Here is a 16886-nt window from a genome sequence, read left to right on the forward strand (position 1 = left end):
ATAAGTATCTGTGGGCTCTTGATTTATTCGGGGGAAGGCAGAAGTGAAAGGTATTCTAGTAAAACAGACATCTCTAACTTCTCTGCACATATGTAGGCGCAGACAGTTAAAAACCTGTTATCCACGATGTATATCTTCAGGCTCTGGTGTCTATTCTTTCAGAACAAAGTCCACTCACTCACCTACATATTTGTCCCTAGTCAAGAACACCCCAAACCTCTGAGTCCTGAGTGACCAGATCCCCCCAAATTAAAAATGCTTTATTACTTAACACAAAATAATAAAGTAAATCCAGCTCCATCAAATCCATTGTCCCTGGAAGACCTCTGTGCAGTAGTCTCAGGTCCGGTTCTCATGCTTCGCTCAGGTCAGAGGTCACATCTTCTATCTGCAAGACGATTAAACACGAGGGGTACAGTTCAGATCTCCCTCTAAACTTCAACGGACTGTTGTAATGCCAGTGATCATCTCTCTTCTGGATTTTGGCTTCCCCTTGTTTCTACACCTGCAGATGTCATTCCCCACCCCCCCATTAAATGCTGTTCACTAGTGTAGCTTTGTATGTGTGTATAAGGACTTGGTATTATTCAGCATTTCTCTGTGTTTGCAACAGAAAGGAAATTTATTTGCAAAATCTTTGCCCTCCTTGCTGCTGAAGTTCCTGAGCATTTTATATGTGTGTGCGCAAGTTTTGTAAATAAAGAACTAGATACAGATTGTTTTTTAAGGAAATCATATATATATCAGGTTTCCTTTACCCAGCATCCCAAAAATGTCTTCCAGAATTACACCCCCCCCAAAAAAAAAAAAACAACAACAACAACAACACACACACACAAAAACTGCAGGCCATTTTATTGTTTGTATACATGAGTACATCTGTCTTAAATAGTTTATAGCTTTTATAAGAATATCAGTAAAATCTGTGATTCCCTGTAAAATTCTACAAATATTGAGTACAATTTTGAAAATGTGTTATCCTCCTTCAAATAAGATTATGCCCATTGTCCATTTAACATTTTCAAAGAGTACTTTCTTGTGTGAATATGATGAAATTCACATTAAAATTGCTAAATTCTTGAAGTGTAGATTTTTTCTGTTTACTATAATGAAAAATGCAATGAACATTCTTAAAAATAAATACATAAGTCCATATCTACTCATTTCCCTGTTATAATTTTTTTGGAGTAGAATTTTTGAGTCAAATAGTAAAGCCATTCTTAAAGTTTTCGATGCATAATGTTATTTTCCGCTATATTTATGTTTTTAAAAAGCATATGTGTGTTAGTTTTTAATTTTACTTAATCCATATAAAATAATGGAATAGCTTTTCAAAATTTTTGTACAAATACAAGAATACTATGTCATGAATAATAAGTAAAGCTTGCGATTCAGCTGTGTTGATGCTACTGTATGGCTAAGATATAAGTATACATACAAACTTTTCGGTGGTGGTACAATGTTAATTTCTATGTTTAATACAGTAGGATAATTTAATGACTTTTTATACTATGCCACAGTTTTAGTATATTGGGCCTTTTAAGGGAATCAAATATAAGTAAGAAGCATTGTGTAAAAATAAAACAGGAAATTGAACCAGTTTTGTTAGAAACAACATAAAATAAGAATGACAGGATTATAGAGTGTTAGTGAGAAATGGGAAAATGAAGGGAGGGTTGCTACAGTGCAAGCATTGGTTCGTTGTCAAATAGAAAAAAGGAAAAATTCCAGAGGATCCAGAAAATACTCCTGGGCAAGACCTTGCCATGTTTTAGGTAAAATCAGTGAACTGCCTCTAAAATGAAGACAAGGAACTGGAGCAGATTGAATGATTGGATCCTACCCTTCTAGCCTTCCTCTCAGTCCGCATCCACACTCTTGCTGTGACCTATCCTGGAAAGAATGAATGTCCCATTTGTTGACTTTGGGCTTAGCTTTGTGATTTGTTTGGCCAATGATAGGTAGATTGAAACCATAGTCTGCCGATCTCAAGTCTAGTCTTCAAAAAACGTTGCGTGTTTCAAAAAATGAAGCAAACATGCCCTGTCTAGCCTCCCAGTTCTTGAGGAATGGTGATAGACACCTACCGGAGGAACATACAGCTAACTGGCAGCATGCAGCAGGGCTGCCTCAAATATTGCAGCCTCAAGCCTAGGTGCCCCAGCTGATCCACAAACTCATGAGCAATAAATAAATGCATGCTTGTTGTGTGACACCAATAGTTTATACTTGTTTGTTATGTAGCATTATTATAGCAATATCTAATTAATATAGAGAGTTGGGTTTTCTTTATTGAGCTCATGTTGCAAGTGCCAAGTTCAGATGGTTTCATCTAAGTCAGAGGAGATTGGATAGATAGCACAGAAACGAATCATCAAGCAACAGATTCAGTACAGTGTTATGGAAAGCAGAGTAGCACAGCTGGAGTGTGTAAACTGGATAAGGACCTTCAATAATTGTGTTAGCCTCAGCTCTTCAATGTTGATTTTTATTATTTTTATTAGATGAAATTGACAACAATAGCAAGTTTAGAAAGAGCCACATAAAAAAATCTAATATCTGACTTCTCTTGAAAAATCAAAAGTGATAGCAAAAACTAGGGATTTTGTCCCTCAATGGGGCAATTGGCTGGAGTTGAGTAGAAGCTACCTTCTCAGGACACGACCTGAGCTCTCCTGTTTACTCCAGCATTCACCTAGCATCCTCCCTCATTTACTTTCCTTTTTATGTGAATGTATATAACAATATCTGCTTTATGTGTTTTTGTGAGAATGAAAATAGAATACCTATGTAATATTCCTGGAGCAAAGTAGGTACTCATTAATACTATACTTTATTTTTAGATATTCCATAAATGTTGTCTAATTGTAGTAAGTTATATGTATTTCTTGTGACATAAAGTTGTAATTACTTAAAATGTGTCCTTTAAATCCTCTTTATATCTCTGCATTTAGGCATCATCCATTCAAGGGTCAAAAAGAACAGAATGAGATTTTGTGAAAACAAGGCAAAATTTAATTGTGTACCCACCTAAGGCAGCCTCTTAACCAGTTTGATAATAAATAAATTAATTAATAATAATTTTTCAACTTAAGTCATTTGGTTCAAAACCCTTCACTAAGTTGAAAGAGCCTAACTCCCATAATATATTAGACTTGCTTAGCAGGTTATAGGTCACAGAGAGCTTCATGTTTATTATGTAATTCTATCTTTAACATGGCATTCCAGCATACATATTTAAATTTGAGAGAATAACACATTCCCAAACAGAAAAAAAAAAATCACGAACACTTTTAAGATAATGTACTTTCATTCATTTATCAAATACTTAATGTGTTTCTAATTCAGGTACTGTTCTAGTACTAGAAATATTGATGTAAACATTAGCCACCATTTACTAAACTTTCATTGTTTTATAAAGTTCTTTTGCAAGAATTTCTCTTATTCCCAATGCAGCCTTCATTAAAAGCATAATCTAGTGACAAAAAGGATATATACAGTCTGCAGTCATTCTCAAACCTCATTCTATATTACCTATATTATCTACCACAGTTAAGCACTGGCAGATAATATAGGTAAACACCTGTTGTAACTCATCAGCCCATTTTGAGACTTTTGACTTAATCAGGATTTCGATGATTTTCTATGTCCTGAGTCTTCCCTTGTAAGATCAAGAATGACACATATAGGGCCCAAGGTATGGTATTGTCTTCTCTTGACTGACAAAGGGCAGGCTGGATGTCAGTCTATTAGGGGCACTAAACATCATTAGAAATGTATGCTGGAGGAGAACATCATATATATAAAAACACTCAGGGAAACATTATATATGGTTGGAAGGAGTTCTTTGATATCCAGTCCCTCATCCTCCACAATCAGAGGCACACTACATAGCCTTTCAATGTGGGCTGAACTGGTTAACTCTCCCTTCTCCAGCTGAGTTGAGTATTGCACTGTTCAGAGGTCTAGAGGAGGTATAGGCCATTGTCATGAGAATTCTTCCTGCTTTTTGTTTCTCCTTAGAGATCTTCACCTCTCCACCAGATGTTGAGTAAATATGGAGTAAATATTTAAGGAATGTCAATTTGAAGAAGTATTCTCAATCTCAGTGCAAGTTCAAAGTCTTTGTTTTGTTTTGTTTATTCATGGAACAAATAAAAGTGGCCAAGGCCTTCTTTTGGCGGGGTGTGGGGGGAGGAGTGATGGATTTAGGAAGGAAATTTTAGGTGAAATCTTGTGAATCAGGAATTATCGTGAACAACAAAAATATTGTTTTGGGCTTTCAACTCTTATGATCTTCAGAGTATGGGGAAAGGACTAAAGTAGATCTTATTCTGATTTGCTGAAATCAAACCTCCTTTCTCCTTTTTCTGACTTCCCTCTTCTCTCCCCTCAGCCTACCTTCCTTCCTTCAAGACCTTATTTCTGAAAAAGTTGGAAGTGTTAAATCTGGTGCATTGGGTAGAATTTGGACAGAGAAAAAATAAGTAGGAAAAATCTGTTCCACATTCTTTTCCTCAGCCCAAGCTCCCTGATAAGATATGACCCCTAGTTTTAAGATGAGTAAACAGAGGAAGAATATCTCTGTTAAGTCATCTGGCTTTTGCTTGTATAAGAAATTAGAATAAGAGTCTCTATTCTCAGTTTAGTATGGTGCCACTTATACTTGCCTCAATTTTGTGAATTTGAATGAGTCTTAATTGGAATATTACTAGTTCATAAAATAAGGTAAAAGGCTCTCAAAACATCTTAAAACCCATTTTAATGCTTTTAAGTACAAATTACAATTTTAATGTGCTATTTTATTTGTTCAGCTGTTTACCCATAATATTTTCCAAATAAAAATAAATAATTCAGTACTTCTTGAAGTTTTATATTGAAAATGGTCCTGATATTAACAAACAAAAGCTGTGTGTTTTTTGGTTTTTTTTTGTTTTGTTTTTTTTTTGTTTTTTTTTTTTACCCTTTTAAGATTTAAACTAAATTTCCTTTATACCAACCTGAATTTTCTTTTTTGGTTAATCCTCACCAGAGGACACTTCTTCCATCAATTCCTAGAGAGTGGAAGAGAGGGAAGATGAGAGAAAGAGAAAGAGGGGAAGAGATAGAGAGAAACATCAATGTGAGAGGAACATCAATCAGTTGTGCACTGAACAGGGATCAAACCCACAACCTAGGTATGTGCCCTGACTGGGAATCAAACCACAACCTTTTGGTGTACGGAATGATGCTCGAAACAACTGAGCCACTCAGCTAGGGCAGCATTCTGTATTTTATTTGCTAAATCTAGTAACTCTAATCACTGTACATCTCTGAGAACATAACAGGACTTAGCTACTGGGCATTATGAAGAACGATATAAGAAATTAGGAAAAGTGTAGAAAAAGATGCTTTTCAATGTACTCTTAATACACAGTAAAGTAGATGTAGCTAGCTAGTTATGCTTTTAGATACCAATAACTACCATTTTAATGTGCTATTTTATTTATTTAGCTATTCACCCATAAATAAAAATGATAGATAAATATAATAATTGAAATTTTGAAGAAGAGGAATCCTCAGAAATTTAACACGGTCATAAGATATTTGTGTGTGTTTGCAAGTTCAGGAGTCCTGGTGGATGAGCAGAGAGGGCAGAGAGCTGCAGTCCTATGGAGAGACCAGTAGGACAGCTGGATGTATAGAAGGTCAGGGAACTGGAGGTTCTGGCAGGAAGGTCCCCACTAACTGTATCTCAAACCCGCTATGGAGAGAGAAAGCTAATGTTTTTTAAAAAGCTATTAAACAGTTACAAACAAACAAACAAACAAAAAAGTTGACAGGGAAATCAATGGTGAAGGTTCCAATATCAATTATTTAAAATGTAGAAGCATGGAGCAGACTGTCAAAGCTCAGAGGGAAGGTGTGCGGGTGGGAAGAGATCAACCAAAGAACCTGTATGCATGTATGCATAACCCATTGACATAGACAATAGGGTGGTGAAGGCCTGGGGCTGGAGGGGGGCAAGGGCAAATAAAATGTAGTATATGTCATTAATGTTATCTTTATGTAATGTGTTACTGTGAGAAGGTTACCTGTCCAAATTTCAAATGACAGACTAGGAAACAGAAGCGTGGTGAAAATGAGACTTCTAATAACACTCTCAAGAGCAGGTGCCTGCTGTACAGGATCACACGTTGGGCAGGGGACATATCCTATTAATTTAGACCCTCCTCCAGTTCCTCATTGGCTGAGGACTATTTGGTCACCTGTTTCCTAATAGGTCGCCTAGGTCTTGCTATCTCCCATTGGGTTATTTAAAAAAATGGGCTGGGCCTTCTCTAGTTGCCTCCACCTACGGCAGTGGTCGGCAAAGTCATTAGTCAACGGAGCCAAATATCAACAGTACAACGATTGAAATTTCTTTTGAGAGCCAAATTTTTTAAACTTAAACTTCTTCTAATGCCACTTCTTCAAAATAGATACACCCAGGCCATGGTATTTTGTGGAAGAGCCACACTCAAAGGGCCAAAGAGCCGCATGTGGCTCGCGAGTCACAGTTTGCAAACGAGGGACCTAGGGGAATCTTCCTAGGACATGCACTATCAGCCACGTGTACAGGTCTCATCCTCTCTCCCCACCCACACATCCTGTTTGCTCTGGGGAAATTCAACAGCCACCTGGCCACATGCTGTTTCTTTTCTCTGAAGATAAATAAGAAGCATATTTCTTACGTTACTGAATTTTATTTTAGTGATTAAAAGCAGTAGTTAAAGCAGCCTTTTCCTAAGTCTATTCTTTGAGTCCCATTTCCTCATGAAATATTAAATCCCTCCAGGTTTCATTCTTTTCAAACACTAGTTTTGGGAAGATACTCTTTAACCCTTTGCACTGGCTTGCTTTTTTCTCGATTCCTTTATTCTAATGCTAATGGTGCCAAGTCACACTCGACATCCTAGTGCAAAAGGTTAAAGTAAGAAAGATACCACTGTATAGTGTTGTTAACTGGGTCAACCTGTGCATGAGACCTTTATGTTCAGTCTGATGGGAAATGGGCAAATTAACATATTAATGAAGACTACATGCTTTTTTGTTACTGTTGTTGGGGCAAAGGTATTCCAATTTTAGATGAATTTTATTTGAGCAACACTGTATTATACATTTTGTATAAATCTGGCAAGTGTAGGGGTGGATTGCTCTAATCTAATGTATTTTGCATTATCTTCATCATCCTCATCACCATCATTGTGCTTTTAAATGTGTCTAGAATTGTCAGATCAAGAGCCATTGCTCACGATATTTTCTCATCTGATGCCATCTTCACCTGTTTTTCCTCACCTGAATTCAACTCATCTTTCATTGCTCATTTCACATGCTCTGTGGACCCTTTCTCTCCCCAAATCTTGGGATCATTTTCTACTGATTCCTCCAGCCCTAATGATAGAGTTGGAAAACATTGTGTCAAATGTAATCTGTTATTTTAAAGAGGAAAAAATTGGAGCCCACAGAGGTTAATGAATGGAGTTGAGATTGAACAACCTGTTCGAGGAAGAAGGGAAGAAGTAGGATATTTTTAATATCCTGTAAATTTAGAGCTCTTTCCAACTCTTCCCCACTCTTTCACTTTATCTATAAATTACTCATTTGGATTTATATTTATCAACTTGTAAACCTGAAAATGACCTGGTATCTAACCTTACTACTATTTTTTACATTTTGTTTTGTTATTTGTCTAATCAACCAGATTCAAGTTTTTAATAACAGACATCATGTTTCAAACTCTTGTATTTCTCAGAGCAGTAAACTGAGTAGCTAGAATTGGAATGGCAAGTGATTTTATTTGTGATTGATCTTAATGGCTGCCTGAAGGGATAGTGTAGGTAGGAAAGTCTGCCATTTCAAATTAGAGATGACTGCCTTAACTCTACACAATGGCATGTTACATTGTTGGTCACAAGAAATGGATTAAGAGCTAAAATAATAATCTACTGAGCCACTAATGAGCCATTAATGAGAAATAGTGTCTTAGACTTTTGACATATCTCACATTTAAAATGCAAAATTGTTTAATTATGTGTAAACTGAGCCTTAAATTAGTAATGCAACTAATATGTCAAAGAAAATGAATTTAATCCTTGTCCCTTTAATGCTAAATACCATTCTAGATAAATAAAAGTTAATTAAAAATCAAAAGAGGCTTGCATTAATTACTTCTTGTATTTCTATTCTTTCCCATAACCCCAATGTGATATTGAAGAAGGAATCATTGTAATGTTTAAGGTCTTCTAATTTTCCGAATGCCACTCTGGTGGACAGGCTCAACCTAGAGTTCCTAGAGTTAGAAGGAAACACGAGGGGCTTTCAAAAACCATTCCTTAGATTTAGAATTACTCTGAATGGTACTCAGGCTAAACCTAAAAGAATACTAGAGGACTATTCCTGCCAGTCATTGTAACAACATCTAATCCGTAGTGAACAAGAGAACTTAAGATGTATTGAAAACAGGCATTGATTTGTGTGAGAAAATAATTACTTTTCCCCATGGCAAGACCAAATAATATCATTTGAGATTAGATAGGTAGATAGATACACAGTTTTGTCTCAAACAGTAGTTGGAATATCAACATTATTTATCTTAGGTAGAGGGGGCAAATTTTAGTGTCTCCTATAGAGTTATTTGTAATGCAACTCAGACAATTATGTACCACTACCTCTCAGCTTCCTTTAATAAAAAGACCTCCTGGAGTGTTTCCCATTCCCAATACAAAGTGTAAGCAGTATTCAATTAGAGAACATGCTCCAGTGAGAAAATGAAAGTTCAGATCTGAATGAATCTATTGACTGTCGTATCAAAGTCCAGCTGAGAAAGAATGATAAATTAAGCCTGTGTAATAACTGGACTGGAATGTATGAATTTTTATGTTGGTGCTGAGTATTTTGTTGTTATTGTTTTCTGTTTTTTAAAATAAACCATAGACCTCCTTCAGTCAATCACAGACAGGAACTTAACTCTGAATGATAGCTTCTGACAAACCTCCAAGTACTCAATTGCGAATTTCTTTACACTGCAAGTCATCATGTGGCAATTTTTAAATCAATTTGGCATATTCTCAGAAGTCCAAGAAAGCCTGTTTCTGGTGTGTTAAATCCCAGCATCAGCAGAAGAGAGGGTTATGATTTCCCACAGATATGAGATGCTTCTTTCAATGAATCTAGAGAAGGATCCTTCCTTCCATGCCAGTCTAGCTCCTGGTGGATACTGGCAGTCCTTGGCAGTCCTTGGTTTGTGGCTGCATAATTTCAGTCTCTGCCTACATTTCCACATGGCTGTCTTTCCTCTATATGCGTTTGTGTCCAAACTTCCCTCTTACTGGGACATCAAGTCATTAGTCTAGGCCCACCCTACTGCAGTATGCCCTCACCTTAACCTGAGTGCATTTACAGAGACCCTGTTTTTAAATCAGATAACATTCACATGTTCTGAGTGAACATGACTTTTTCGGGGATGCTAGTCAATTCAGTATAATTATATATGTCCAAGCTTGCATAACATTTGAAGATTCTTGCCTCTTCCTATCAGCTGAATGTTTGTAATTTATGGGGATTTTTTTCCTCCTGTCTTATTAGTTCTGCTGCAGTTTTCAGAAGCATAAATGTTAAAATGCATAACTCTCCGGCTGTCACAGGTCTGCCATATTATATCCTCCAGTTTTGACACAACGTTCAATATTGTTCAGTGGTTCCCAGATTGCATCTCTAGGGCCTCCCGGATTTGTTTCCAGATTTGGCATTCTAAATAGGAACCCTCACTGCACACGGGAAGTGGGCCTCCTGGAGCATCCAACTAAGGGAGAACCCTTCATACCCTCGCTGCAATTTAAACAGCATGAAAGGAAACTGACTTTCTTAGATCGACTACTGAATTTCAGAGCTGATGTTTCTAATGCTTTCTTAGTTATCAAGAATTGGAGCACTTATGGGTCTCTTTCTTTGAATATCCTGAATAGCTTTAAATTCAGATTACATTAAACATGTCATAAGAGCCTACAATGGAATGATATTCCTGTCACAACAAATAATTCAGAGGTCTAATATTCCGCAAATTTTAGGCTGTATTAAGCATAAATCTCAAAGGAGAGGGCAATAATTATGTTTAGATTCCTACATAAAAAAAGGCTAATATGCAAATAGACTGAACAGTGGAACAAACTAACAACTGGTCGCTATAATATATGCTGACCACCAGCGGGCACACATGGGACATGGCGGGCATCGTCTTCGGTGGGATGGTGGAGCAGTGGGGACGCCAGACCAAGGTGGGGAGCCGGTTGCTGTCATCAGGGCGAGCTTTTAGTGGTTACTGAAAAGTCTTTGCTCCCATACACCACAGTCCTGCCCAGTGCTCACACCTGCTTGCTCAGCACCATCAGCGGATGCGAATGAAGGCTGCAGGCCCTGATTGCCCATGAGGGCTTCTGCACCTCCCCCTGCTCCTGAGGTACTACTGGTGCAGTCAGCGGGTGGGAGTTGTGGCAGCGGGAGCTGGGCTGCCAGCACACAGGAGACCGGGGGAAGGGGCCAGGAGTGGGCGTGAAGGATGGGCTGAAACCCGCCCGTGCCCACTGCAGCCTCATGGCCCACATTTCCTTTCAAGGTGCACGAATTCATGCACTGGGCCTCTAGTTTAAATGTAAGTATTTAAACATTATACACACACCCAGCCATTGGGAATTGAGAAGCTGGAAATTCAAAATGCACAGGTAAAAAGAAATCAAACGGTGATGCATGCAGTGTTGTGTGAGTGCCTTCAGTGCTAACATTGTCTATGACCGTTGGTTGTGCTCTTACTCTAGAGCACAAGTGAAGGAGATTTAAAGGAAAAAGTTAAAAAATGTTTTTCCCTCCATGCTTCTGGTTACTAGATCTAAAAATATACTATACACTACTTCCTCACTGTAGGAGCAGTGCTAGCTGATTAGTCTAATTAGATCCCTGATCATTGGTGGAATGCCATAACTTGTTAATTCTACAAATATTTATTAAATGCATATTGGGCAATATTAAGGACTCTTCTAGCTGCTCTAGGAACAATGATGAGTAAGAGAAATCAAATACCTGCCCTCAGGGAACTTGAATTCTAGTGGGTGAGATAAGCAGGTGACAAGTCAATAATAAATCTTAGAATATGAAGTAATGATGGATGCTTTAAAAATAAAGTAAAATGAATATGGTATGAAGATCTAATGTGTAATTTGGTGACTAGTTGATAACTGTATTGTATAATTGAAATTAGCAGAGAGTAGAATATATATAAAATTTTTACAAATACATAGTGAAGATTGTATTAATTAAATAGATGCAGAGGAGTCTTTTAACAATGTATATATTATCAAAACATCATAATGTACACTAAATCTCTTACAATTTTAGTTTTCAATTATACATCAATAAAGCTGAAAAAAGAATTTTAAAGATGCTACAAAGAAAATTTAGGACTTGGAGAGTGACAGATTATTGGGTGTTTATAAAACATCTCTCTGAAGGTTAGCAATTAAATAGAGACTTAAAGATGGGAGGAAGTGAACTATGTAAAGATTTTTGAAAAGAGCATTCTGAGTTCAGGGTAATAAATATTTCAAAGGATAATAGGAATGCAAATGCTGCTAGAATGAATTGTGCGAAGGAGACAGTAGTATGGGATGATAGTTGTGAAGTGAGTTAAGGCTTCTAAGGCCATGATAAAAAGAGTGCATTTATTTTAAGTGTGATGGAAAGCTACTGGATGGTCTTCTCCAGGAATATGATGTGATCTGATTTATTTGGCTACTAGTTACAGATAAAGTGTAGGAGACAATGGTGGAAGCAAGAAGTCAGTTAGGAGGCTATTGTAGGAACATAGACAACAGAATATGCTGGTGTGGAGTAGAATGTTAGGTCTGTAGAGAGGTATTGGGGTAGAGGGAATCAAAGTTATGCTTTAATTGTATTAGTTTTAGATAACTGTTTAGTATCAAAGTGGAAATGTGGAAAAGACTGTGTATGGATGACTTTAGAGGTAAGGGGGGAAAAAAGGACTAGTGATACACTCTATATACATATATATGTATGTGTATATGTTCATGTGCATATATTATATAATTTATATAAAGTATATATTTACATGTTTCAATTAGGTATATATTATATATTATAAAGTATATATATTATATATATATGTGTGTGTGTGTATATATATATATATATATATATTAATATCTATGGTACTAAATGAGATCACATAGGCAGTAATTATGGATAGAGTAGGGAAAATATTTGAGGAACATTGTGATATACCAATAACTAAAGTTCAAAGGAAAGATGAAGAGCCAGCCAAGGAAACTGAGGTTAAAGTTAGAGAGAATAGGCGGTTAGACTGTCCTAAAAATAACTTGACAAGAAAATGCATCAAGAAAAAAATGACCACTAGTATCTACCACCCTTGAGTTGAGGACTTAGAACTGACCATTAGATTTGACAGGATAGATATTTTATGGGTGACTGCGCTCAGAAATTTCCTAGGGGGATAAAAGCCTGTTCAGAGTGGGTTAAAGAGAATAGGAATATTCTGGGCAAGTTAACAAAGTATGTTCTGATGTACTCTCTTTGTTCTAAGGTATAAGAAAGTTATGTAAAATCTGAGCAGAGAAAACAAAGTCATACCTAGACCATAAAACAGAAAACAAAACACTTCCATGGACTAGAAAGTAAACAGAAAAAATAAATAACACTGCAAGGGACAGAGGAGTGCATATATTCTTTGGAATTAGTGTTTCGATATTCTTTGGATACATTCCTACAAGTGGAAATCTCTGTGTCTTAAGGCAGTTCCATTTTTAATTTTTTGAGCTAAGTCCATATTGTTTTCCACAGTGGATGCACCAATCTGCATTCCCACCAATAGTGCAACGGGTTCCATTTTCTCTACATCCTCGCCAACACTTGTTTGTTGATTTAATGATAGCCATTCTGACAGGTGTGAGGTGACATCTCATTGTGGTTTTAATTGGTATATCTCTGATGATTAGTGACATTGAGCATCTTTTCATATGTTTATTGGCCATCTGCATGTCCTCTTTGGAGAAGTATCTATTCAGGTTCTTTGCCCATTTTTATTGGATTTTTGTTTTCTTGGAATTGAGTTGTATAAGTATTTCAGAAATTTTGGATATTAACTCTTAGCAGATGTATCATTGACAAATATGTTTTCCCATTCAGTGGGGTGTCTTTGCATTTTGTTGATGCTTTCCTTTGCTGTGCAAAACTTTTACTTATGAGGTAGACCCATTTGTCTATTTTGTTTGTTTGTTTCCCTTTGCCTGAAGCAATATATATGAGGAAATATTGCTCTGAGGAATGTCTGAGATTTTATTTCATATGTTTTCTTCTAGGATTTTTATGATTTCAAGTCTAACATTTACGTCTTTATAAATATTGTTTGAACTCTGTCTCTGGTAAATTGCTTTCCTCTATTTCATTTAGTTCTTTTCCTGGGGATTTCTCCTGTTCTTTCATTTGGGGCCTGTTTATTTGTCTTTTCATTTGGCTGCCTCTCTGTACTTGTTTTTGTGTATTAGGTAGATCTGCTATCTCTCCCTATTTTCGTAGGATGGCATTATATTGTAAGTGCCTTATGGGGCTCATTAATACAGCCTCCCTGGTCACCTGAGCTAGCCACTTCATGAATGTCCCTAATCCTAATCCCAACAACATTACCACCAACCTAGATAAGAACATTTTCCCACTCCCCAAACATTCAATGAGATGATAGACTGGAAATACCCAGAAATGAGGATTCCCACTTACACCATGCCCAAAAGTTTTTAAGTCTCCCAAGTAAGGTAATAGGGATTTTATCCATCTATTTTATAGTGAAAACAGTCATAAAAATAAATATGAAGACCCCTAATATTTTTGAGTTAAGAAGCTTTCCAAACACTATACAACCGAACTTCTATAAATAATTTAAAGAGTTGATTTTCCTCCATCTTAAATTCAATTATCATATAAAAGTTGCCTTTTGATAATAGGAGAGAATTGGTGGGATTTTTAGAAACCAAAGGTCATATTAAGAATCAAGAAAAAAATTTGAAGACTGTATAGAAGTTCAACTTCAGCCAGGTGACTATCATTCTCCCACAAGTATGCATGGGGAAAAAAATTCTATTTAACTATACTTAGTTATTTTGAAATATATGCTCTGAATAGTTTCAGTGTCATACTTGTCTTCTGAGTAACCAATATCTGCTTTCTTATGGCTAAAAGACTTTCATTTGAACCATAAATAAGAAAAAAATTAAGCTTTTAAAAATGTGACTTTTCATTTTTGTATAGTAAGAAAAATAATTTCTTACATAAAGGATGTGTTCTTTTATATTCCACAAAATATTTTGAGACATATTTTTATGAAGAGGTTTGTATTTAGCAATCAAATAAATGAATAAATTACGTTTGAACTGTTTGAATCCTAACTAAATCAAAACAGAAAAACTGAGAAAGAATTACAAACTATATATATTTTTGCATGAACTCCTTGATCATCAGGAGAATTGTCAGAAATAAGAAACTTTTCTTCTGGTAAGTCAGTATTTTCTTTTAGTGCATCAACTTCTATTTCATTATCTTCTTTTCAATTCAAGTGAGAGGACACCTGAGGCCTTCATCTATCAGTACTTAGAGACCCCTGTACCCACGTTAGCAGCTGCTCAGCTTCTTTAATCCATGTGGACCAGGATTGGTAGAGTCCATCACCTTTCTATGGACATTAGAGTTTTACCTAATTTTGTCAGTGCTCTGATGGGTATTCTCAAAAATAATCTTTGAAAAATTGTGCAAGAATTTCTGTTGGGTAAGCACTGCCAGGTGCAAGTGTGCATCTGTGGGACTTGGGCAGGTCCTGCATACTATTCTTCCCAGAGGAGGGGCCATTCCCCTACCTCCCCAGGGAACCTGCGGGGCCTCTGCTACCTCACTTTGTCCCCAGGGCTGATGGGCATGAGAAAACGGCCAGTCCAATGGTGACAGCGCTCTCTCCCCAGTGGTGACAGTGTGTGTGTCCCCACTGGGGAGGTGGGGCATCTCTGACATGTGCTGGTGTGTGCACTGCCTCTAGATAGACAGTAGTGATGCTTGCCCAGCATCATGAATGTACTTCATGCTCAGGAATGGCAACACTTAAAAGATGAATAATAAGATTTATTTATTACTTAAACAGGATTATACAATAGAAAAGTGAAGACTAAAAACAGAAAAAAGAAAATAATAAAGGCAAAAAATCCCCAAAACCTCAAAATACTGAAAATCAAAAGATGAAAAATTATATCATGCCATGGAGAACAAAAAGACAACAAAAGAAAAAAAGAAAAGCAAAGGAAAATATCTAGTTTTGCCCTTATTACAGGGTGAGCACATTTAACAAGGGGCCCTTGAGCTGGGCCCTCCACAGGCAGCTCCTCCTCTGAGGCAGGAACCAGCATGGGCTCCAGGGAGGGTTCTTCCTCCAGTGGTGGTGGGGCCTCGGTTTCGTCTGGGGCCGGCCCTGGCTCCACAGCTGCAGCTGGAGAGGCTGCTGGAGGTGGTGAAAGCTCTGGAGGTGGAGGTGCCTCCAGCTCTGCCTCCTGCTCCTCAGGATGGACTTCCGGTGTGACAGGAGGAGCCGCCTCTGCCTCCTGGGCTGGTGCTGGAGTTGGGAGAGGAGAAAAGGTCACCCAGGTGCCTGCATGTCCATCTGTCCTACAAAGACAGAACACAGCCACAGCCCAGGACCCACCACAGGATGTGCTCCCCACTGGCAGTCCAGCAGATGGGTGGTCTTAGGTGTTCTTTGCTCCTGGCCAGACTCTAGGGGTGCTCCCTAGGTGTCTGGCAACAGTCTCTCCCCAGAAGCTCACATGAACCTCCTCTAACCTTCCCACCCCTAAAACTCCCCACTTTCTCACCCTTGGGCCCTTGAGCTGGGCCCTCCACAGGCAGCTCCTGCTCTGAGGCAGGAACCAGCATGGGCTCCAGGGAGGGTTCTTCCTCCAGTGGAGGTGGGGCCTCAGTTTCGTCTGGGGCCGGCCCTGGCTCCACAGCTGCAGCTGGAGAGGCTGCTGGAGGTGGTGAGAGCTCTGGAGGTGGAGGTGCCTCCAGCTCTGCTTCCTGCTCCTCAGGATGGACTTCCGGTGTGACAGGAGGAGCCTCATCCACCTCCTGGGCTGGTGCTGGAGTTGGGAGAGGAGAAAAGATCACCCAGGTGCCTGCATGTCCATCTGTCCTACAAAGACAGAACACAGCCACAGCCCAGGACCCACCACAGGACGTCCTCCATGCCCCAAGTCCAGCACATGGGTGGTCTGAGGCTGGTCTTTGTTCCTGGCCAGGCTCTGGGGGTGCTCCCTGTGTGTCTGGCAGCAATCCCTCCCCATAAGTTCACATGGATCTCCCCACCCACTCCACCCCTATCAACCCCACCTGCTCACCCTTGGGCTCTGCCTCCATGGGCTCCTGGTCTTCAGGCCTGGTGTCATTAAGAGGGCCATAGAGCGACAAGACATACTTGGAAATTGCCCTCTGCGTGTCGGGACTGAGCGGCTTCAAGGCTCGAGGATGGTAGAGCCTGGGCATCTTCGGTGGAGGAGTCCTCCATCCACCCACGGGCCCTGGCTCCCCAGACACCCAGGTGGCCACACTCACTTCAGGCCTGCCCTGGCCCTCAGTGGTGTGGCTCACCGGCCCCTCACTCCTGGACATGAAGCAGGGGTCATCCTCCACCAGCTGCTGGTCCACCTTGATCTGGGTTGAGCTCTGCAATGACAGTGACCGGCAGCCAGTCAGGAGGACTCAATCGTGGCCCTAGTCACTGCTGCTTCTGCCCTCTGGACCTTCTGCTC

The 16886-nt window shown here is 38.8% G+C and overlaps 1 protein-coding gene across 1 annotated transcript; it reads right to left on the reverse strand.

Annotated features, from left to right (window-relative positions):
* Positions 1-15221: 15221 nt before the first annotated feature.
* Positions 15222-16620, reverse strand: LOC129151734 (fibrous sheath CABYR-binding protein-like). Its single transcript, XM_054727631.1, has 3 exons — positions 16476-16620; positions 15954-16217; positions 15222-15694 (listed from the first exon to the last, which is right to left on the reverse strand). Exons 1-3 carry the CDS (start codon positions 16618-16620, stop codon positions 15222-15224), a joined length of 882 nt encoding a protein of 293 aa, XP_054583606.1.
* Positions 16621-16886: the final 266 nt, after the last annotated feature.

This window comes from Eptesicus fuscus, chromosome 15, assembly GCF_027574615.1.
Source record: "Eptesicus fuscus isolate TK198812 chromosome 15, DD_ASM_mEF_20220401, whole genome shotgun sequence".
Taxonomy (NCBI): Eukaryota; Metazoa; Chordata; class Mammalia; order Chiroptera; family Vespertilionidae; genus Eptesicus; species Eptesicus fuscus.